We start from the raw sequence: 24073 nt of genomic DNA on the forward strand, positions 1-24073 counted from the left end.
TGCCTCGCTGGCAAGCTCAACCGTCACTCCATCCCTCGTTTTGCCTCCCGGAAATTCGTCCCCGTCGCCCTGGTCCACACAGACCTCAAGGGACGTCTCCCGGTCGCAACCCCTGAAGGCTACGTCTACTGGATGACGTTTGTCTGCGATGCGACGCGTTTCTGGGTGGTCGCATACCTGAAGCGCAAGAGCGACGCATTTGCAGCGTTCAAAGCGTACAAGGCGTATGCTGAGAACTGCCTGGGTCTCAAGATCAAGGCTACACGCGACGACAAGGGCGGGGAGTACATGGGCAAGGAGTATGCTGACTTCTGCATCGAACACGGCATCCACCGTCAGCACACAGAGCCAGACGAGCCACACCAGAATGGTGTCGCAGAACGTGCAAATCGCACGATCTCCGAAGGCTCCACTGCTCTCCTTGCGCAGTCGAAGCTGCCTCCTTCGTTCTGGGGCCATGCTGTTGCCACCTTCGTCCACACACGCAACCGCATGCCCAGATGTGTCGTACTTCCGCACATTTGGCTGCCTGGCGTACGTGCTTGTGCGGAAGAAGGACCGGAAGGCGCTTGAACCGCACTCGCGCAAGTGCATCTTTGTTGGCTATCCGGAGGGCACCAAGGCCTGGCAGTTCTGGGATCCTGCTGCGAAGAAATTCATCATTTCGTCGCATGCGGTCTTTGACGAACGCTGCTTCCCTGGCAACTCGCCGTTCATCAACGTCTTTGGCCTGCCACTCGACGACGTTCACATCCCTGGTGACCCTGACGCTGTGGACAAGGCCCCGGAGGATGTCCCAGACGTGCCAGAGCTGCCTGATCAGGGGGGAGATGACTCGGATGATCCGGCACCTCCACCACCTCCTGTGCCTGTCGTCCCACCGCCAGGTGATGATGCACCGCGCGAATGCTCTCCTGCAGCGTCAGATCGCGCTCCGAGCGCTCCTGCACCTGCTGCAGCTGTCCTGCAGCCTCCTGCACCGCCTGCACCTGCCCAGGCTCCCCCGCGCTCAGCTGCGCATCCGTCCGTTCACCAGCAAACGGACGGACATGGCGGCTTCAGGCCGTACCCTGCGCTCGCTCGCAAGCACCTCCCTGCACGCTCTACGCGTTTCCAGGGTTCGCTCAATGACCAGGAGCTCGAACGCCGAAATCTCATGCCCCAACGGCTCAGGATTGCCACTCCATCCCCTGCCTCCACGCCAGAGCCCTCCGAGCGTGGCGACACACCACAGCACAACTCGCCATCCCCCGATCCTCTGATCGACGCTCCAGTTGAGCCAGAGCCTGCCCCCATCCGTGCGCACCAGCCACCTGCCTCGCCACCTCCTCCTGTGTTGTCCGACGACGAACTTGACCTCCTGGCGGATGGTCATGAGGACGTCTTTGAGTGCACACTCGAGGCAATGGTGGCGGGCATCGAGGATGTCTACTGCGGCCAGCGGTACGACTACTTGACCTACGACCGGCTCTGGACCACGCTTTTGAGAGTGTGGCCGAGCATGCGTTCAAGGCGAACCAGGAGCACTTTGGTGAGCCTCGGTCCATCGCTGAGGTTATGCGGCTTGCTCCAGACGAGCGTGAGCGGTGGCTCAAGGCTGTGCAGGACGAGATCCAGTCCCTGGTCGAGAACGGCACCTTCGAGCTTGTTCAGCTGCCTCCCGGACGCAAGGCCATCGGTTCTCGATGGGTCCTTTCGTGTCAAGCGCAATGCTGACGGCTCGATTGAGCGGTACAAGGGTCGTCTTGTTGCCAAGGGCTACTCCCAACGCCCTGGGTTTGACTACAACGAGACCTTCGCTCCGACACCCAAGTGGGCCTCCATTCGTGCGATCCTCGCTCTGGCTGCGCTCGAGGACCTCGAGCTCGAGTCTGTGGACATCTCCTCTGCTTACCTGAACGGCAAGCTCAAGGAAGAGGTCTACATGAAGCAGCCCGAGGGTTTCGAGGAGAAATCCCCCGAGTGGGTGTGGCGTCTGCGCAAGTCGCTCTATGGCCTCAAGCAGGCCGGCCGCTGCTGGCACGAGAAGCTACACGAAGTCCTCACCGAGCTAGGCTTCGAGCGACTCACCTGCGAGCACAGTGTCTGGGTTTACCTTCGAGATGGTGTGCGTGTCATCGTCCCTGTCTTTGTTGATGATATCACGATTGCATCCAAGTCAAAGGATGCCATCCAGCACGTCAAGGACGAGTTGCGCGCGCACTTCAAGCTCCGTGATCTTGGTCCGACCTCCTGGCTCCTCGGGGTCAAGATTGAGCGTGACAGGCTGAGTTTGCTCTCCATCTCCCAGCGGCAGTATGCCCTTGACATCCTTGAGCGGTACGGTTTTGCAAACTGTGACCCCGTTGGCACTCCAATGGACCCTGGCCTTCGTCTCAGCGCAGAGATGGGTCCCAAGACTGAAGGATCATAATGTGCAGGATTTTAATCACAAATGGATCATCCTCTGGCTCCCCTCTGGCGTAAAGGACCACCCGGAGTAGCGCACTACGGGTAAAATATAAGCATATGGATGTAAGAAAACTTGGCCTCGACTCACCGGTGGCAGATGTGACTGCAGTTGTCCTCGCTGAAGATGCCTTCTCTCAACAGCTGAGTATTGATGCTGTAGTTGCCAGAGCCGGCCTGAAGCACAGACATGTTAGTATGCAACCGATCCTTATACATCTAGAAGGACACATACTGTAGTCGGGGAAGGGCTGAATACACATAAAGCCTCCGGAGTGTCAGTCAAGAATTTCAGAATCCTTTCCCTTGTCATGGATGTTTTGCTCCAGAAGCTGAACAAGGTACTTGTTTGTGAGCTGGGGGAATTGATATGTTGGAGGACAGGTGTTTGCATCCACATCCATGTTCACTGCCCTGAAAAGTCCCACATCAGGTTGTGTAAGCCATGTGAAGCACAGATTCAAATTGACCCTTCAGGCTTGCATTTGAGGTTGATGTCTTCCATTCTGATATCCAACGGTTGAGAGATATTGACAAGACACATTTGATTCAAAAGAACGTACATATGGCCAAGCAGCTTAAGGCTGAGCATAGGTTTAGGTTTTGCATAGGTATACCTATACTACCTAGATCCATGACCCCTAGATGATCCAAACCTACAGGTCCAGGTACCTACAGCATGGATCATGCACAGATCTAGGTCAAGCCTATGAGAAAAATCTAGGTCACAGCTGACCTGTATTGAAACTTTTTATGTTCTTTTTGATAAAATTAGCATATTTACAGCATAAAAGTTTTTTGAAGTTCTAGGTAACCTAAAACCTGACCTGTACGACCTGTGACTATAGTCTAGGTACCCACAACACGGATCATGCACGGATCTAGGTATTGAAATTTGGAGCATAGGTACCTATGAAACAGATCTAGGTCAATCTTGTAGGTAACCTATGCTCAGCCTTAGGGCCCAAGCTCCTCAACATCACCATTGCCTCATCGTCAATGTCCTCAGGAGCAGGGTTGAAGAAACGTTCACCAGAGCTATGAGATAATGAGTACAGAATAGCACTGATAAAATAAGCAAATTGAGCCGCAACGGTCTGGCGTCTGGGAAGTGAAATGACTGGCTTTTTAGTGGTTGTAGTCACAGATGTGGTGCTACAAGTCAAGTTAGTACAGTTAAGAAATCACAATGTATTCTTCATGACATACCAAGCAGACTTCTTTGCATGAATGGGAGGGACCTCTTCAACCATCTCAACATTATCACTGGCAGCGTCTTCCTCACTATCACTGTTCGGACCAAGTATAGTCAACATATGATGTTGCAGTCACACTTCCAGAAACTTACGCCATGTCAGTTTTCTTGGTAGAAGAAGCACTGAGAGACATTCAGATATGTGCACTGGCATGTTTCAAGTACACATGTACTCCTCGTCGACGGCATCTTCAGAGTCCTCTCTAAACAGGTTTATAAGTTTCTACAGAGGTCCCTGGGAGAGAGAGGTACTCACTCCTTGATGTGCTTCTCACTTTTCTTGGCAGCTGGAGTGGGACTCGGGCGGGTTGGGCCTTGATGGCAGATCTGGCCACCTTGGGTTTGCTATTCAAGAACACTATGTTAGAAAGAATCTTACCAACAAACAAGCAGAGTAGAGTAGAGATACTTCGGAGAAGGTGAACCCTGACTAACTGGAAGTTCATCATTCTTGAGAGCATGACTGTACCTTAGGTAAGTATATGTACATTTTTTGAGCAAGAATACACATACCGAGGGCGAGGAGTGATCTCAATGTCCTTGCGGGGAGGTTGTATGTCTTCCTTGTCTTCTGGACTGCAGGATATGAGATGGACGAGAGATAGGTTCCAACACTAGCAGACTCACCTAGTGACCTTCTTTGTTGTACTACACCCATACAGTCAGCTAAAGAGGTATAAGATCAAAGGCATCCAACGAACTACATACCTGGGAGTGGCCTTTGCAGCCGGCTTAGCAGCGGCAGCCTTGTGAGCGGTTGTAGCCTTTGGGGTTGCCTTGGCCTTGGCCGGAGTAGCCTTCACCGCCTTGGACAATTTGCTGGCAGTGTTGGGAGGGGTTATCTTGGCACTGCATTTGTGAAGTGAGGATATATTGATGACAACAGGAGGCAAAGTGAGAACTCACACCTTTGCGCTTGGAGTATGAGTAGTCTTGCGAGCAGGAGCCATCGGAAGTGAAGTCAAAGGGAGCAATGAAGAGAGATAAGGTGAAGAGAGTCTTGAGATGAAGGCAGCAAAGTATGAGTAGGAGCACAAGCACGGGTGTGAGAAAGTGGGAGAGTGGGAGAGCAAGAACGGGAAGAGTATGGGGAGCAGTTCTCTGAAGGGTCTGGCTTGCTTGTAGAGGTATATATACACTTTCTGGAGGCTCTCATCATCATTCCATCGTGTCATCCCAGAGAGAGCATCTGGCTGCCCCAACGATTGTGGCTGACAACTGCATATTGTGCTCTGATGGCAGGCTAGACTGTGCTAGTGCATGCCCTACAAGCGAAGCATCTGAATAGGCTCCATGGTGTAACACACGTCCTTGTACTGCCAACCTCAACATTTCTGAAATGTTCAAAATGACAAGTAGTGCAGTCAAGAAACAATGAGAGCAAAAAAGTGAGATGGTGGTAATAGGCTCGGTGAACTGAACCTGAAGACAGGCAGCACTCAGAGTTGACAAGCTACACAAAATTATGTGGGAATGGCTCAAGCTGCCAAGATGGTGGAGAACCAAGGCCACAAGACCTCAAATGTACACAAAATTTGTCAGAGAAGATAGGCGAAAACCATTGGGGACAGAAGAAGCGGGTCACATAATACCTTCACACCCGTGTCTTTGGGACATCCTCCCCCCCCCCCCAACTCTCAGCCTTCATCTCACTTGCATAGTCGAACTTCTTTGTTGCATTCCTATACTTGCTCTTTGTTTGAAATCTATGATGTATCTTCTGTCCCAGCTTCATGCCGACTCTGACAAGTACTGTAAGTATCTTGTATGGTTGTTACGATTCATGAGGTACAAAGAATCATTCTTTATGTGCACATTTGATACTAGACGCTGTGATGCAAATCGATCCCCGTGGGAAACATTGTATAACTCCGCTTGCTGGCATTAGTATCTGAACTATTGATTATATCAGCTTCAATAAAAACACCAACTTACTGTATAAGTGCTGGCTAGGGTTAGGTCTCCTAATTGAGCATGAAAATGGGTGCCTAGCGCACTTGCTCTTACAAGCCTATATTTACTGAAATATTGGCTTCAAAGTATACTGAGGTCCAAAATAAGCACCCAAGATCTGATGACCAATGAGTGTGCTGCTGGGAAAGACGCAGAGCTCCCTGCATCACTCCTAGCAGTGCACCCATCACTTATGTAAGCAAAAAGCGCCCAAACTCGAAGAAGTGTAAAAGTGAGATGAAGTTGGATAGTTGATGTTACAGCTCAGTAATCTTCAAATATCAGATGCTTGAAATATTATAGATATTGCTTTCAAATGTTCTAGTATTGACTAAGAGTTATTTGAGGCATGAATAAGTACATCAATTGGGTGAATTGCCACTTTGACTACTGGATGATCATCAGTATTAGTTGCACAAGAGCATGATATACTTACTGTACTGTGCCATTTATGCCTTGTTAGTGACAATACTATCCTATAGAGTGTTCTAGCAATGCAAGAAACGGTAAGTTTAGAGACAAATGATTTTAGCATCGCTCAGAATGCAAAAACTATCTTGTAGATTTGAACTGGTAATTTGTATAATTACTTGTAAAATGTCTTGTATTATAGTCACACTTTTTTATCCAAGCTCAATTCATAGCCAATGGGTACAGTGCTTTGACTGTAGCACTAACTAGTGATGATGATGTAATCAATAATATAATTTCATTGAAGTACCACAAAATTCATGAATCATTACTGCCAACTATGGCCCACACTAAGCAAGTATCAATTCAAGTGCACAACCTCACCTATAGCACAGGTGAGCTGCTTGAAAAGGAGATGGATATGTGCCTTCACAAGTGTCGAGATACACAGGCAGAGATTGCTGGAATTGATGAGGTTAGCATGTTTCCTGTACCCTGAGGGACGACATGATACTCACAGTGATGTAGAACTACCTCAATGCCTTCGCATGGCTCTTCTCACTGCATAAAGGTGTTGAACTCCGAGTGATTACTTGAGTTCCTGTGACCCGTTCAAGTCGCGATTTATTCCCTGTGATGACCGCATTGCATACTTACACCTCTCTTTATGATTAGTCGCTCGCTACTTTCCCCTCCGAGTTATCGGCGCTTCTACCACCATTTAATATTTGCGCAGTCCCGGGATTGAACACCCAACTTCCAGCTGACACAGCAATTTTTCTTTTTCGCTTTGTTGATTCTTTGAGCGCTCTCTGAGCGCTGTGGCTTGGTCTACTGTACAGTTGCATAGCTTACATCAGGAAAACCCGCCAGAGCTCATTAGAGCTAAGTATAGGGTAGTAGTGACTAGTTGTAAGGACCCAGCCTAATTTGCGCGACTTAGAGCTTATTAATCCTACAATAGATCTATAATACACTAGCCAATAAATGAAGACTAGAATTCTCTCTACTCATTTTGTTGCCCAACTACTGATCAGATATTCATGTTTACTTATACCGATATATCACTATATTGATCATGACTAGAACAGAGACATGTACATATGCATATCACTAAATGGACTAACCCAGAAATGTTCGCATTCGTCCAAGACTGTACTGCTAGTCCAACTTCTATCAATAACTGCACCGCTCACCGGGTACAAGTGACAACCACGACGGATATGTCGCACCTCCACCACACTGGCTCGAAGAGATCTGTTCCTGTCACGAGATCGCGATATGCGGTACATCCCGTGAACGGGGTCAGGCTGTGTGAATGCAGTGTACCACTCGATATACGCAAGGTGGCCGGGAGGAACAGAGTTGGGGAAGTACTGCTGGGATGCCTCAGGAGGGAGCTGGAAGATGAGTCGTACACATCCAACACGGTAGCCTTTAAGTCGAGTAGCATCTTGAATCATTGATAGAAGGATGGAGCAACATGACGGCGACGCACCTTCAATGCCACTTGTGCCTCCAGTACCATCGTTCATGAGGACGGTATCGAAGCGGCCTGGAACCGGTCGCCCATACTTGTCAGCCCGTGCCGGACGGGCATGCACAACATCGTGGATGGATTCTGATGCCTAGCTGCTGTGCATCATTGAGGACGAACTTGATCTTGTGCCATATCCACAGCTTGTCCCAGCGGTATGTGATCCTACTTGATTCACGCTCGATCTCTGGGGCAGTAAGTAAAGGATCGCGGAAAGAGACAATGAAGCAGGCGAGGGCATCACGGATCCACGAGGTGCCATAGGAAGTTACAGCCTGATTGAACCAGACACCTTTGAGGCTGGGAGACTTTGTGAGATGGATGCGTGTGTGGATAGAGAGTGTGCGGGATGGAAGAAGGGATCACAGCGGTTGGGGATTGGGGAGCAAGGCAGGAGCGAGAGGTCGGTGTGTGTTGCCATGCGTGGCCGCCTCATGATTGGCAAGTTGCTCGAGCCGCCACTTGATGAACGCATCATGCCGCAGGATCTTCTCTCGACGCTCGAGCCAGATCGTCATCTGTGGGAATTCATCTTTGTGGTTAGTAGCGCGGTAGGCATCCTTCGCGAAGTCGATATGCAGTCGTTCGGTATATTGAGTGTCACAGTTGTCCGTGGTACCGAAGAGCTTGATGGAGTCCACGTAGTGATCCAAAGAATGCAGCTTTGGAAGCTTCCAGTTTATGCGAATGCTGAGGTCGACAAAGATGGATTTGTGCTGATGGAAGGACTCGAGTGCCGCATGGAGTCGTCTGAGCGTGTCCGAGGTGTGTGCAGGGTACTGCGAGAGGTAGAGGAAGTCGAGGATGGCACGCACCGCACGCACAAGATGCACAGGTGACACTCCATCCCGCAGCGGCAGGCCAATGATGAGCACGAGGAGGAACTTGCAGATGTCACTATGCTCCTTTCCGGTAATGCGCTGGAGCGTCATAATTCCCTTCATGAACAAGCGGATGTGGTGATTGGGGGGGAGTCTCCAGCAGCGGGCATCGAGTTCTTCAGCGCCATAAGCCTCTGTCAACCACACAATGAGATGCTTGATGATGCCCTGGTAGAGTTGATGCAATATATCTGGCGTGATTGAACGGAAGATATTGACGAACGGAAGCTGCACCCAGAACGGATGCCGGACAGGCTTGATCCCGGCTTCACGACAGGCCAGAGAAAAAGCCGCAGATGAGCCTCCGACTTGCGCGACCGTGTGGAGAATTCTCTTGAGGTCCCGTAGTGGTCATCGATCCTCAGTGGACTTGCCAATGTCATTGGGCGGGATGTCGCACTTCGGGCAGGTCCCACTCTTGCAGCAGGTGACGAGGAGTTGTTCTGGGTAGTCGCCGATGTACACAGCGAAAATAGGATGGCCACAATGAACGAACCGTTGCCGCTCGTGATCTTGATGCCTCAGATACCAGCTTCAGTGAGCGGCTTCAGGATGGTGCCCATACACTTGTGGAATACATTCGCGAGGACTCGACGGCGAGCGGCTTTGTTGGTGATGTTGCTCCAGACGGGAGGAAGGGAGATACGCCAAGAGGATCTGACCACGGCGCGACGGCTTGCGGCGCACATCCTTGGGGAGGTTACCAATGGTGAGGTAGACGGGGTACGCAGTTCTGCTCCCGAAGACAGTGAGCTGGGTCTTGTCAGATGATATGATAACCGGGATGACCGTCGCTCCAGGCTTGAGCTTCTTGAGGGCTTTCTGCATGGTCAGGTGCGGGCAAGGATCAGTGGTCAGACGAGAGGTTAGTACTCAGCACAGTACACACCTGCGTATCCCACCACCATCTGCCGGTATGCATATCAAAATATACGCGAGTCTTGCAGTCGCTATCGGTGTAGTGTCGCTCTGGCGTGAAGACGAGAACTCCTAAAAACTCCGGGTCGCCGTATAGGGCGCGTATGCATTGAATCACGTCGCGGTAGAAGACCTTGAAGGCCTCCCCACCAACGATGATCTCATGGCGGATGAACCGAGGACGGCCAGACGTGAGATGCTCATCAATGATCTTGTTGAGCTCGGTTGAATTCTTGTAAGAGAGGCCGAGCAGAGCGACGATCTGTTCAGACTCATGAGATCAGTTCATTCATGGCCTGTGACAAAATGTACGTACATCCTTGATTTGCAGGAGCTCACTGACTGCAGTCGAGCCGGGCCCACGCATCTTCGCCCATTTGGCAATCTCCCAGTCAATGCGCAAGAGGAAGGGTGCATACGGGTTGTCATCCTGGTCGCCGAGGGTGGATTGAAATTGCTCATATTCGGTGTCTTCATGCTCGTCATCAATGGGGGCACCCGCTCCGGTGCTCGGAAACAGGACAGTAAACGTCTTCGTGTGGAGGTGGGTGTGTGTACGCTTGTGCGCCTCGCATTCTCCCTCTCCTCTGTAGTCGGCTACGCTCTCCGTCATCTCCTCGTCGTGTTCAAGTTGAGAAGGAGCATGAGGAGCGGGCTCCCAGTTCCCCTCCTCAGCATGATGCTCCGCTTCTTCGGCCAGAAGGAACTCTTCATCGAGTTCATCCTCATCACTGGATCCATCCTCCCCGTCTCCCTTGCCTCCCGTATTTTCCTCGCCTTCCGCATCTCCGTCTGCACCGTAGTCTTCATCATCTCCATCGCCTTCGCCTTCGGGAGGACCGTTGTATTTGTCATAGTCATCGAAAAAAATTCCATTGTATTCACCGAAGTAGTCGCCAGCAAAATCCTGTGCGATTTCAGGTTCCATATCTTCTTCATTGGCCCCCGGAGCTGGACTGTTGCGTTCATGGGTAGAAGAGGTCCGGGGTGGCTCCTCGTCGCTGTCGGAATGCAGCTCGATGCACCGAGCATCGGTTGTCTGGTCGAGATGGGAGCGGAATCACGTGACAAGGAATGGCTTCTTGCAGCCATCGCAGACAATAGTCGCCATGATAGTAGAAATATTGAGATTATGAGCAGACCGTAGTATACAATGAATAGACCAGATGTGTGCAAGCAGAGCAAGAGACTTCGAGTTGCGAGCAGACCTGAGCGCAATCAGATCGCAGGTCGACCGGTTTGGGTACCGGGCCCGCCGTGGGTCGCCACCTGTTCTGACCCGCCTTAGTCCGACTCATCACTTGACTGTGCAACTTCGCAACTCACCTCCTCCCCCCCACCTTGCTCTATATCGCTAATACGTACTATTCTACTCAACTTGAACTCACTTAATTTTCCGTCACTATTCATTCTTTCTGCATCCCGACTATGGCAAAATGGAAGGCCCTCAACGCGACAGGATCAGACGATGACGTGGCCGACTCACCTCGCCAGGATTGCGATGACAATGACGAGGTCCAGCAGCGTTGCCGTAAGTACCTGCCAGTCTAGCTCAGTCTCGTGCTGTGCATTGCTTACACTCTCTCGTACTCAGCGGACTGGGCTGCCAAAACCAGGGCCAGCATTGGTAAGTATACGATCGTCATACCTGACAATGTAACTCACCCTTTCGCAGCATGGGATGAGCTTAAGCCGCGCTCCCGGATCTTGAAGCGGACTGAGAAAGATCGTCACAGTGCGCGCCCAGAAGATGACGATCGTGAGCCTGGCAGCGTGAAGAAGACCCCTGCAAAGTCATGTAAGTGTTTCATACCATGTCGCCCTTGAGCGTACCACAGAATCTCATCCTTGTTGCTGCATCTTCTTACAATCTCCCAGTGAAAGCCGGCACACTTCGTTCGCAGCCTCCAACGCCGATATCCGTGATGTACAGTGCACCTGACATCAACCTCAACACAGATGAGGAGCGCTCCAAGTCCAACGGCGAGTCCAAGGGTAAGAAGAAAGGTAAGAAGAAGCAGGAGGTGTCAGCGAACAAGAAACATCACAAGGACAAGGAACAAGACCCGCCTCAACCCGCACCTCGAGTGTTGTCGAAGAGATCTAAGCCCGACACCGTCGAGTCGGACTCCTCGGAAAGCAGCGATGATGAACACCAGCCAAAGGACGACGTTGACGAAGAGGAGAGCTCAGGGAAGAGCAATCTCGAGGAGTTGGAAAAGGACGACAAGGTGCTGGATCGTGTATTCCGGGATGAGGTACGTCCATACTCATCCACACTCTCACACGCACTGCACGTGCGCGAGCCAGTGGATGCTCAGCGCCTCAACATTGTCCATGAGCTGCTCAATCTTGCACCCGCCGACGACAGGGAAGACGTATGGCGCCTTGTGCATGATGTACGCGATCGCGACCGCGGTGTTTCCCCTCCCACTGCACTGCCATCTACCACTCCTTGATCACATCTCAACTCACCCTTTGACGCTTCTTGCTAGTCTCCTGCTTGGGCTGATGGTTTTGACAACGATGCTGTCGCTCCTTCTCCGCACCCCGCACCCTCTACCTCCGACGATGAAACCGACGACAACTCAGCACGTATCACGCATGCCAAGCCTCAGCCCGAGAAGACGTCTAAGCCCAAGAAGCGGGCCAAGGTGCTGGCCTCGAGCGACGAGTCTGAGAAGTCGGATGGGGTGGTGGTGCGTTCCAGCGAGATATCATCTCACAGCAGATCACTAATACTATTACAGCCGCCGCCTCCGAAGAAGCACAAGCACATCCCTCAACTAGACCAGGGCCACGACGCGCTGCAGCCCAAGTCCAACACCGACAAAGGACAACGAGGCACCAGCGCCACGTCAGACGGCAGGTCCCGCAGCGTGGCACCCAGCTCGCGATCTGGAGGACACAGTGGGAGCGCGAAGAGCAAAGCCGTCGCGCGCGAGACAGCGAGACCCGAGAAGGTGAAGGCGAAGGGGGAGCACAATGGCACGAAAGGTATGTCTCAGCTTCTCTACTCTCCTCGTCCTATTCCCCATCCTTCCCGTTTATGCGGACGGCACCGTCTCCTCCAAGTCCATGACCCGCGCGTCCATCTCGTCTCTCCTCACGACCGAGATGGACTCGGAGTTTTTCCTATGGGTGTCACCGACACCACCTGCTGGTTTGGGTGGCAGGGAAGACTCCAGCAGTCTACCTGGCTTTGGACTCAATCCCCCAACATCTGCATTCCATTCCACCATCTACCGGCACCCCAACCACGAGAACGTCAGGAACGTCTCCGGACTCTGTGGAAGAGCTTCCGTGAACGCCGCAGCCTTGGATTGAACCGCAACTCCTCCGAGTCGTCTTCCGACACGAACGAGGATACGCTTCTGAGCTCGAACGAGCGAAGCAACATGCACCCGGCGAGATCATGCTGGCAGAGATCGCCCGAGCACCATCCTCTTCGTCTGCATCATACCACTGGATTCATTCACACCCATTCCAAGCAGCGAACTCGAGCTCCCTACCGCACGCCAAGCGCAAGGGTACCAAGTTCAATGAGGTATGCTCTCTGTAATCTGCTTGTTACTTTGCTGACTGTACTACCACAGAACGTCGAATGGGCTGATGGATCCAATGCAGATGAGAACACCGACACCCGTGCCAAAACCACCAAGCGTTCACGCGTGCGCAAAGCCCACGAGGTACAATATTCGCGATTCACCAATTTATCGCACTCACAGTGAAACTGCAGGACTCCGCGATGTCCAGCGTGGACAGTGACTCCGACGGTGACGGCTCCAGCATCGACATTGTTCCTCCTTTGAAGGGTCATCTCAAGCTCACGGACCAGCACCATCACGTCAAAAGGCTGGTCCAAGCCGCTATTCACAAGGTCCTTATCATCGTCTGCACGCAGAATGCGTTTCCGGAGGGGACCGGCAAGTCAATTAATTACGCTCGACGTGCACTGATAACTGCAGCCAAGAGTTTCAATGACAAGGACATGGTACGGCGTCTCAAATCCGACGACAAAGTGTACTGGCAGAAGCTCGCCTCCATGGTACGCACTGGCACCTGCTATTTCTTTGTGGCACATTCTGACCTCTCCAAACATTTTTACAGGTGACACAACGTCTCTCCAACCTCCGCAGCGAGGTCAAGAAGATGACCAATTCCAACCCGTCGTCACTGTACAACCTCAAGAAGGGTGATGCTGCGCATGTAGCGTGGTTGCTGGAGGGATTGCGTTACATCTATCCCAACGATTATGCGGTACGTTCGTGTATGCTTTGTCCCGTATTACACTGACCATTGAGCCGTTTGATAGAAGGACACGGTGGATGGCTCGCAGCCCTTCGCAGCCCCGATCTTTGAGGAGGTTCTCACTTCTGTCTTCTTCTGATCTCCCCGCAGCCTTGGGCACCGACTTGTCCCTTACTTCACGTCATCACTGCCTGACAAGCCAGACGAGAAGGAGATCCCGGCCGCTCTTCTTGCGCTTGTTTCCACAGCGGTGATTGTCTGTTCCTTCACCGACACATCGGCGTGACTGACTATCTGGCATTGACAGCTCTATGCATCGATTGATGACTATCGCCAGCTCCCATTCACTAGCAAGAACTTTACTGTTAATGCAAACCTTGAGGCCTATCAACGCAATATTCAAGAACTCGCAGACCTCAAAGCCAAGAAAGTGACCGCCTATCACTGGCTCATGCATGGGTTCTATGTTCAAATCTGGTATGTTTCATGTCTACTATCGTCCGCACTTGCTCTCATTCTCTCTGTCACGCTAGTGGTGGTCGCTTAGCTGGGGTGCAGCGTTAGGGTCATACCAGTTTCCTCAACACAGACAGCATGGCTGATTAATCACATATTCATTGCACTCTTTTCCACCCGCCGTCTTCTCCCACTCTCTACTTTAACCCATGCTTTACTACACTAATCAATTCCATACCAGTTCACTATTGTGCGCCTTCTATTCTCTAGTATTCCAACTATTACCCTCGTTTGCCTGCGCTACGCGTATATACTTTACTAGATCAATATCACTAATGTTGTCCTACTTGTGATGTGTGCGCACAAATTGTGTGATCCACCAGTCTAATGAGGGAAAATATGCATCGATTGTTGCACTATCTGAGAGCTACTATAGAGCTATGTAGACTCTATGTAGTCTCTAATGAGCGACTTTAGAAGGGGGGCCAGGAGAATTAGAAACTATATGATACTGAGCTATATTCTGCGATAAATATTGCGATTTATGTCTCAATAGCTCTAATGAGCCCTGGCGGATTTTCCTGATGTACATAACGCGCACTGTACAGACGGTGCTGTGTCGAGCTCTGGAGTCCTTAGACTTCACAGAGCTCGACATAGGTGTGTAGATTCGCTTTTGTAAATATATAAGACTTCATAGAGCTTGACATAGGCCATTGTGATCGCTCTGAGGTGCACTGCAGTTAACACTATCATCAAGTATTATCTGGTCATCTCTCTCAGGATATTCCCTAACACTACCCCAAACAACTGAGGTACCATCCGATCTCGCTCAGATCTGATAGCCTCAGGTGAAGGTTGTTTCATACAATCAACTTTCGTGCACATCAATAGCCAGTCTTCCTTGTTGTCCTCATACTGGGGTTGCATACCGATGAACATCTGGTGGTCACCAGTCTCAAAGACTAAATCGGAGAGGTCATCAGCCCAAATCTCCTGATCGTCAAAATTGTATGGTTGATCAGGCCCCCGCAACAGGTACACTTCCTGCTTGGATTCACGATAGTGAAGGGTGTCACTCTCACTGAGAGCATCGCTGCACAAAGTCATAGTCATATCTTCTGATAGAAGAGACATGGTCTCGTTGAAGGGGAGGATGCCAAATACTGTCTCAGGCCGTGCGGGGCCATGATCAATAATGGGCTGATCAGGGGTAGAGTAGAAGAGATGTGTCATAACTGAGACTTCATCTGATGTGACATCCTCATCGGAGGGTCCTTGCATGTAGAGTTCGAAGCATACATTGGAGAAGTCGGAAGGAGGTGTAGGAGGTCAGGGAATCTATATATAATATAGGCTCAGGGCGCATCGTTTCGTCCTCCTGCAGCATGCCCCTTTCGTCTCACCTGTCTGTCGTCTTACCAGTGTCGACGGTCGGACCTGTAGAGACAACTGAGATTGTGAGTGTCTGCGTGGGTTCCTTTGTCGTCGCACAGGAGGGGGTTTTTGCGTATCTAGATCAACTCGGCCATCACGGCCATCAAACAGTGAAAACATTGACAAATAGCACCCAAATATGTGTACACTCCCTCCTGGCCTTCAAAGCTTCCACTTCCAAGTACTTACTCCAAATAATTGATGTGTCAGTTCATCTTGGACCCCGAGTTGTTACATCTGAAGCCTCAAATTTCTATCAAGACAATATCAGGCCAGGGAAGGTCAACATTTACGGGTTTTATCGTCACCAGCGCTTATGCCTATTCTTCTTAAAGTTCTATTACTGAACCGTCCCTTACTTATATATTTGCTTAGTCACTATGTGGATCCCCAAGGAGATAAATTACTCTATTTACAGCACTTTGCATGATTCCGTGAACACGTCAAAATTTCGCACAGGCATCTATATACCTATAATAAGTAATGTAATGGTCACAGGCCTTGGCCACGTGATGCGGTCCCTTGCTTTACCTAGTAGTATGACTTGACCCTCCCTCCTCATCTTTTCCGAGGATAAAGACAGAGACATGGCAGGCCGTCAACAACTTACATGAACCCCCAGGAGGGCCATGGGCTGCGTCAGACCTCTGCTCCATCACGTGGCACGGGAGCTGTGACTGTTACATCACTCGATATAGCTAAATAGACGCCTGCACGAAATTTTGAATGTGTTCACAGAATTATGCAAAGCGCTATACCTGAGCTATTTGTCGTCGCTTCTCGGTTCTCTGCAGTTCACTGGTTGCTGGGGCCGACCATGTTGCAGTCCATCATTGATTCATTCTTGGTCCCACTCACCAGCTATGGTCAACATCACACAGTTCCTCGTTCAACCTCCCGTGCAGAACACGGGTGACGTCTAGTAGTATATAAGTGGGCATTCCTGAATCCTGACTTCCTGTTTGCGTATGAGGACAGGACTATCTCTGTGCATTATCATGTTCCGGATGCAAGGCTGGGTGTCCTCCTCATTCCTGAACATCCCCATGACACTGTGACTTGGTGTCAGTCATACTTCGTGTGTGACAATAACCTGGGTGACACCCTCGTTGTAGGCATGAACCATGGAATTCTGTTGATATGTCACACAATTTTTTCTGATCAAAACTGAGTGTGCTAGAGGCAAAATAAACATGCCCAAATTCAGAAGTAATAGGCTGTCTTTTGCGCTCAGTTGCCCAAGATGCCCAGTTAAGCGCCCAAATGAGCACAAAAGGCAGCCCATCCTCCCTGATTTGGGCACATTTATTTCACCTCTAGCACACTCAGTTTTGATCGGAAAAATTTGTGTGACATATCAACAGAATCCCACGGTTCATGCCTATAACATGAGGGTGTGCAGGTACCCACAGGTTTATCTAGCCATACCCACATCCTTGAAAACCTGTAGAAAACAGGTACTTACACCCGTAGATGTACTTACCCATGGGTATTCCCACAGATTTATCCTTGGGCACCCATGGGTTTTGCTAACTCGTGAAGGTCCCTAGATCTGAAGACAAGTCTGAAGCATCTATAGGAGATGCATCAGTGGTGAGACTTGTAGGCACCGGTGGGGGTACGTGTGACCCGCATGAGTCAGCGTACCTGTACCCAGCAGGTACAGGTAGGGGTGGCATGTTGAAGATCTGCCCAACAACCTGTACCCATAGCACCTGACCTGTCAGGGTTACGCACACTGGAGGATGTGCATGAGTCATGTCTACAATTCTTTCGGCCATAGAGATAAGTCACAATAATGTATCATACAATTCTTCAGAATTCCACCGTGTTCTGTACTGGTAGATATCTTGCCCACATCTGCATTCATCAGTAGATTGTCAAAAATCTTAGTTGACTTAGATGACGTAGCTGAATTAAGCACTGGTCAATGTTGCAACAATGGTTGGGTCATTCCAGCTGAAATTAAATGGGGATATTTGCATGCTTATACACCACACAATGTCAAAATCGTGAGGAGAACAGATGAAAACTGAATAAGCTATGAACAAATGAAGTGCACCCTTTTTGGGGGGATAATCAGCTAAGATGGGGCACCTTAGCACCCATAAGTGCCCATTTTCTTTTCTTTTTAGTAAAGGTAAGTCACGCTAAGTTGTGCTAAGTTGTGCTAAGTCTGCTAAGGTTTTGACAATCTACTGATGTTGTTAACCACATCTTCCTGCTGCCTGCTTACCCACTCTCACCCATCATGTCTTTGAGAAGATCTGCTGTAAAGTGTCATACCGCTGTGCACAAGAAGAGGCTTTCAAAGAAACTAATCATTGTTGACTCTGATATTGAGGTGTCAGATTAAAGTACGCCAACAGGGTCAGAGACTGACGCACCACCTAAGCCCAAGAAGCAACGGGTGACTGTTGAGGATGCTGATGCAGAGAATGCAGAGCGTGCATGCCAGGGAGTTGCTGTCGAGGAGCCTGAGGACTCTGAGGCCAAGCTCGGTGAGTTGATTGACGGAACATTGAGGGAAACAAGTACTTATCTTGATCATGGTCAACTTCGTATAGCATGCCTGCAGGAGACCTTCTTCTCCACAGAAGTTGATACTGGCCTTGATGAAGATGGATGCTGCTTCCACGAGTCCCGTTGCACCATGAAGTCTTGCAAGAGTATCAAAGGTTGTATGGTGCGTCAGTACTTGGACACCTCAGATGCGTGTTCTACTAGCAACCTCCGCAAGCATGCAAAGAGATGTTGGGATGAGGAAGCCGTCGAGCGGGCTGATGGTGCAGACAATGCGGACAAGGTCCAGCGCATGATCATGAAGAGCATACAGCGCGATGGCACCATCACTGCACACTTTGCACAAAAGAAAGGAACAGTTATCTACTCACACTGGCCCCACACGAAGCTGGAGACTTGGTTAGTGATCATTTGTCAGGATGTCTATAAGTGAACATTGCTAACCTTCAATGTTTGTAGCGTAGAATTCATCTGCTGGGTGTCCAAAAACCTGCGACCGTTCGAGCAGGTGCATGATCATGCTTTTCAGTCCCTCATGAAGACAGAACACCTGGGGTACTACATTCCATTGCTGACAATGATCTCCCATGACATAAAGAATGTGTTTGTTGGTGTGCGCACAAAGATGTCAAGAATGTTGAAGGAGTACGAGGGCAAGATCAGTTTTGCAACTAATGGTTGGACCTCGCCTAATGATCACACTTTCATCGTGATTACTGCACACCTGGAACATAAGGGTCAGCTGTTGTGCTTCCTACTCAACATCATCGAGGTCATGCAGGTACATACCACTGCCGGGGACTGTGTGGACTTGCTGACAATGGTCAGCAGGGGTAGTCGCACAGACTTGCACTCCAGCGTCAATCTTGCAGCTGCATTCACTCAAGTCCTGCAGGAGTTTGGCATTGAGCACAAGGTTAGTGAACATGCCAACATCTTAGCACTAGGAGACTGATAGCATACCTGTTTGACTTGTAAATCTTGAGCATGACTGCTGACAATATGTCAAACAATGACACACTCACAGTGGAGCTCGCAAAGGCCCTTCCTGAGTTCCAAGGGAACTTTGGCTGCATGCATTGTTTCTTGCACATCTTGAATATTGTCGTCAAGGCGATCTTGAAACAGTTTGAGTCAAGGAATGCTTGGATCCCAATGTGCTTGTCAACAAAGATGTCCAGCAGTTGGCACAGCTTGCGCAGGAGCTTGACAGCAAGGAAAGGACAACTGAAGGTGAGTTGCTCTAAAAATCTGAGGACGAGGGGGGATGGACATCAACTTCAACAATGAGTCTTGAATTGACAAGGTTGAGACCATGGATGACCAGGAGCAAGCAGATTATGAGTGTGAAATCTGCCCCATGAAGATGGTCCTGGTGAAGGTTAGTGCTAGCTCCAAGTCTGAGTAGAGCAGGTACTTACAATTGGACCCCAGATACGCAAGATAGCTTTCAAAATCATCTACTCTACCACCAAGCTACTCCCAGCCTGGCGTGACATCCTGATGGAGTTGAAGTTGTGGGAGAAGTTGCTCCCTCAGGATGTCAAGCCCAGTGAAAAGTCGCTCTGGCAGGGTCTGTCAATTTCGGCGGCGATCTGCGGCTGCATACCGTGGCAGAAATTTGCAGAAATTTGGCTGCCTGGCAGATGAGCATCTCACGAGTTCTGCCACAGTCTGCCATAGTCTGCGCATTGACGGTCACCATCTGCACGTGTCTGTAGTTTTCTGGACAGCATTTATGGTTCGTGCTCATGTTGATACTGCAGAAAATGACTGATATTGGCAGAACAGAGCAGACACAGTACTTGTACATGACAACTACATCTATACACTACACCTCACATATGTTGATGCCTTGCTGACCTTCTCTTCACTCGGACTCAACAGCACCATATTTCTGCTGCACTGCTGCGATCACCACACACCCACCCCGCGTGCCCTCGTGCCAGTGTCCACCCACTCTAACGCTAGCATGGCACATGCCGCCGTATGTGAATACATTGCACCCCTACAATTTGAGTGAGTCAACAGCCACCCTCGTGTGAATAACAGAAAACGTACGTGAAGATTTCCATTGCCTTATCATCTTCATTGTGAGTGCGGGTCCGCAACGACGTCAACCAAGATTCTGGATGCAAGCGTAGCTCGGGTTAGTTCAGTCTGCATCGTCGGAGCCTACAACGCAATCAATGCACCATTGTTACAGAAGCAGGGAAGCAGAGCAAGGGCAGGGATGGGGGTTAGCATGAGGCAACTTGCAGCAGGCAAAATTTGCATGTGACGTACTTGATAACATAGTAGCGATGTCTCTCTCACTGGAGGGACAACATCTGCAAAGGCCTGCATGTTCACCAGTGGAAGTGCGTGCCCTTCTTCCACGATCTGATGGTCCTATGCGGGCAAAGCGAGGTCCCCGGGTGGGCGGGGAGAGGGAGAGACTCAAGAGAAAGTATGTGTAGCGCTGGCGGGTGCAGTCAAGGACTGGTTCAGACTTTGAATTCGGCATACTGATTGTGCGTGATATGCTCAAAAAGCGCCCGGAGCAGCGGAAGTAGCAGATGGTGACAGAGTACCGCAGACTCGACTAACAGCTCGCATACAGTGACAGAATTTGGCAGACACTGCCAGAGCGACTTATCACTGGGTGTCAAGACCCAGTGGAATTTGATGTATGATATGGCTGAAGTAGCTGTCGAATACTGGCCAGCAATCAAGAGGTTGTGTTCACAATGAAAGGGTGGGCTTTGGGCATATGAGCTGAGCGAGCAAGAGTGGGATATACTGACGCAGTTGTGAGATGTTTTGAAGGTGAGTGTTGCAGTACTTGTATCTGTTGACATGAACGCTAACATAGACAAACTTGTTTATTTGCACATGCACCTACAAGTATCTGGATTTGTCACTCTCTGCTGTCTGGACCTGTCTCTATGTCCTGGGCAACCTACTCTTTATCCCCACATGCTCTTGGTCTCGCATAGATATTCAAACATGCCACACTCTTTTTCCCAAGTTAGAAGCTGAATCTCGCAAGGGTCATCCACGCGATGAATCATATTGACACCATCCTTACAAACCAAATCTGTGACAACAAGATCCACTCTGCCCTCAGCTTGGCCCTCACGCTTGGGAAAAACATTCTTAATCACTACTACAAGCTATCAGACCTCTCAGCGACATACCAAATTGCCCTCAGTACGTATATTCTTTTGAAGGGTGCTCTACAGCAATTCACAGACTGACTATGATATCTCACAGTGCTTCATCCCTCATACAAAGATGTTTACTTCAAGGACACTGGATGGCTGACGCAATGGGTCAAGAATGCTCACAATATGCTCCAAGTGTTACACTTTCGAGCGTGATCTTAAACCTAAGCCTTAAAGGTCATTCTGTTCAGCTACCCTGCTGAACTCTTGCTAGTTCCGGTTCGCTTTATCGAAAGCAAACACTAGTAAGATCGTGGTGAAAGCGAGATAACTGGCTAAGAGCTGGTTATACTCTGAAGAGACTGAAAGCTGAGGGTTGCTCTGAGGCATCACCTCTTATATACATGTAGAGAGACTGCGGAAGAATGTTCTAGAGATATCTAGAGAAAGCGCGAATACTGAGTCACCTAGCAAACCACCAGTCCAGTATTGTGGCTGTGTACTTCTTTGTACCGTAACTGTGGTTCGTGGCTATGCAACTAAGGCAGTACGCTTCTGAGAAGTAAAGCTAAGAAGTGAACGAGAACACAAGCTAGTCTAAGAAGCAAAGTGTTCTTGTGCTAGAGAAGAAGAGGTAAAAGTGATACCGTATCCCGGATACCTAGTAGTACAGTTGTCGTTCGAATTCCTAATAGTATGTTCATAACATCAGCTGAGACTTTATTGTCCATCAAGGGTATTTCAAGGGTTTTCAGCACCTATTTTGTAGATCTTGCTGAGAGCGTCCAAATGGTGGTAGAATCATGGGAAATATATAAAAAGTGAGCTAGATATCTCAAGAACAAGTTTGCCAAGTTTCAAGTTACAGGGATAAAAACCCGTACTTATGTGAGCACAGCAATGTGACACCTTGTTGAACCACAGGTTTTCTACCCTTGTGACACATCACACTGTAAGCCCTGGGTAAGTCACAGTTGTTATCCCTGTGACTTGAAACTTGGCAAGCTTGTTCTTGAGATATCTAGCTCACTTTTCATATATTTCCCATGATTCTACCACCATTTGGACGCTCTCAGCAAGATCTACAAAATAGGTGCTGAAAACCCTTGAAATACCCTTGATGGGCACCAGGATTCAGCTCCCCCTTCCGCTGAAGGTCGTCCTCGACCTTAGAGTACCACCGATCATCCTGCTATGGCTGAGATGTCGTTGGGATCCATGACCTGAACAGCTTTGTTGACCAGAGTTTGTTCGTCGGCCTGAGCAATAAGGTCCCACCTAACCCTTTCTCCTGCAGTCATCCCTACTGCATCCCGATAGGTAGTAGGGCACCTGACACAATCTCGGGACTCGTAGGTGACATAGTCACCTCGACGAGCTAGGAACTTGTTGATGACGATGGCTGCTCAGTGTGCTTGTAAGGCTGTAGCGGTTGGCCACCCCTCGTGGTACTGGTTGATGATGTAGTCGATAGAGATACTGTAGGCTGGTGTTTGAACCACGAGTAGGCGATGGTCGGAGGTGATATGTCCCAGACGGTCTTCTCCAGTTCCCCTGAAATAGACTGGGTGTCAGTCGTTGTTGATGATGTCATCTATTTTTACAGTTGTGGGGGGAGGAGGCGAGGGTGGTGATGGATCCATGGCAGTCAAGGGAGGTTCCTCGACTACTTCTTCAGCAACCTCTTTGATCATGTTTAGGGAAAGGTTGTCGAGTTCGGGGAGTGAATCCATATCCTCGGGGTCCATTGAAGGAGGGGGACCCCAGGGGTCTGTGGTCAGGACTGACCATCCACCATTCGAAGAGTCCTTCTCTTCAGTTTCCGCTTCATTGTCTGTCTCCATACTGTCGTCGCCGAGACGTTGGTATCTGTTGATGCGGCGAGGCCAGAACACGTATCTGCACTGGTCGTGAGAGACATGCTGGCTCTGAAGAGGAAGAAGGTCGTTGAGAGCTTGAGCCATCTGAGGAGTGGCGAGCAGAGCTATGACCCATTTGGCGGCTTGGATGATGTTGTTATAGCCTTCATTCGCAATGACGGCTGCTGTGTCCTTCTCAGAGCACGGGGCTCCAACTCTCTTCACAAAGTCAGAGAGAACAGAGTAGGAAGGTGTGGCTTTGGCAAGAGTGCGGTATACCTCGATGAGGTCTTGAGCATAGGGGATGTTGCGAATGCGGGCGTCGACATGACCAGTAAGGTCAGGGTATACAATGACCCATCCAATCCGGTCAGGGAGGGTGCCATCTTCGTTGTTGAACGACTCGGCATGGAAGATGGTCGTAGTGGACTGGCTTCCGGTTGAGAATGAAGCGAGGAGGTTGACTGATAGCAGGGAGGGTTCCCCACGTACAGTCAATAACATTGTTGGTGAAGCGGGAAGCGTTGCGAGAGTAGGTGCGAACCATGTTAGCTGTGTTGTAGTGAAGAGGGGGTTGAGTCGCTCACTTCAACTTGTGTCTGCTTTTATAGTTGCGCAAGAGATATTGCGCATTCCGCAAATGACTCTCTGGTTCCCATGAATTCTCTGATGTCGGCCATCCTTTCCAGGCTATAAAAAACTCCTTCTTGTTTCTCCTAGTCCGGTGATTGAGGATTGCTTTGACCTCCCATTCCTCTGACCCTTCGCCCTGGTCGAATGTTGGGATTGGAGGTGGTCAGATATAATCCCAACCGTGTTCTTTTGTTGTTCGATAGGGTGTGAGTAATGCTGCATGAAAGACTGGGTGAATCTTCCATGTGCTCAGAAGGTTGAGTTGGAAAGTGACCGGCCCCATGACCTTTGTTATTGTGAATGGTCCTACTTGTTTTGGGGTTAGTTTCCTTGAGGCATATGGGAGTCGGAGGTTCTTAGTGTCG

General features: G+C 49.9%; 5 protein-coding genes across 5 annotated transcripts; 2 read left to right on the forward strand and 3 right to left on the reverse strand.

Annotated features, from left to right (window-relative positions):
• Positions 1–2535: 2535 nt before the first annotated feature.
• On the reverse strand, positions 2536–4653 carry L226DRAFT_522803 (uncharacterized protein; the record flags this gene model as incomplete). Its single annotated transcript, XM_067678784.1, has 14 exons — positions 2536–2625; positions 2684–2699; positions 2919–2954; positions 3012–3032; positions 3109–3120; positions 3394–3486; positions 3658–3738; positions 3797–3826; positions 3960–4048; positions 4091–4166; positions 4217–4279; positions 4331–4351; positions 4412–4552; positions 4610–4653. The coding sequence occupies 14 exons, from the start codon at positions 4651–4653 to the stop codon at positions 2536–2538; spliced, it is 813 nt and encodes a 270-aa protein (XP_067535587.1).
• A 2496-nt stretch (positions 4654–7149) lies between these two features.
• L226DRAFT_545471 (uncharacterized protein) lies at positions 7150–10016 on the reverse strand (the record flags this gene model as incomplete). The annotated part of the gene is made up of 8 exons (XM_067682349.1): positions 7150–7502; positions 7566–7695; positions 7721–7904; positions 8067–8816; positions 8856–9017; positions 9051–9307; positions 9375–9665; positions 9720–10016. 8 exons carry the CDS (start codon positions 10014–10016, stop codon positions 7150–7152), a joined length of 2424 nt encoding a protein of 807 aa, XP_067535588.1.
• An 815-nt stretch (positions 10017–10831) lies between these two features.
• L226DRAFT_522805 (uncharacterized protein) lies at positions 10832–14256 on the forward strand (the record flags this gene model as incomplete). The annotated part of the gene is made up of 13 exons (XM_067678785.1): positions 10832–10934; positions 10998–11030; positions 11079–11201; positions 11282–11661; positions 11710–11802; positions 11899–12102; positions 12154–12400; positions 12898–12950; positions 13000–13092; positions 13143–13451; positions 13514–13663; positions 13962–14131; positions 14202–14256. The coding sequence occupies 13 exons, from the start codon at positions 10832–10834 to the stop codon at positions 14254–14256; spliced, it is 2013 nt and encodes a 670-aa protein (XP_067535589.1).
• A 3542-nt stretch (positions 14257–17798) lies between these two features.
• On the forward strand, positions 17799–19720 carry L226DRAFT_570690 (uncharacterized protein; the record flags this gene model as incomplete). The annotated part of the gene is made up of 6 exons (XM_067684462.1): positions 17799–17891; positions 17943–18048; positions 18115–18469; positions 18530–18986; positions 19398–19451; positions 19505–19720. The coding sequence occupies 6 exons, from the start codon at positions 17799–17801 to the stop codon at positions 19718–19720; spliced, it is 1281 nt and encodes a 426-aa protein (XP_067535590.1).
• A 3067-nt stretch (positions 19721–22787) lies between these two features.
• L226DRAFT_522807 (uncharacterized protein) lies at positions 22788–23622 on the reverse strand (the record flags this gene model as incomplete). Its single annotated transcript, XM_067678786.1, has 2 exons — positions 22788–23539; positions 23568–23622. The coding sequence occupies 2 exons, from the start codon at positions 23620–23622 to the stop codon at positions 22788–22790; spliced, it is 807 nt and encodes a 268-aa protein (XP_067535591.1).
• Positions 23623–24073: the final 451 nt, after the last annotated feature.

Source organism: Lentinus tigrinus, assembly GCF_003813185.1.
Source record: "Lentinus tigrinus ALCF2SS1-7 unplaced genomic scaffold L226scaffold_11, whole genome shotgun sequence".
Taxonomy (NCBI): domain Eukaryota; kingdom Fungi; phylum Basidiomycota; class Agaricomycetes; order Polyporales; family Polyporaceae; genus Lentinus; species Lentinus tigrinus.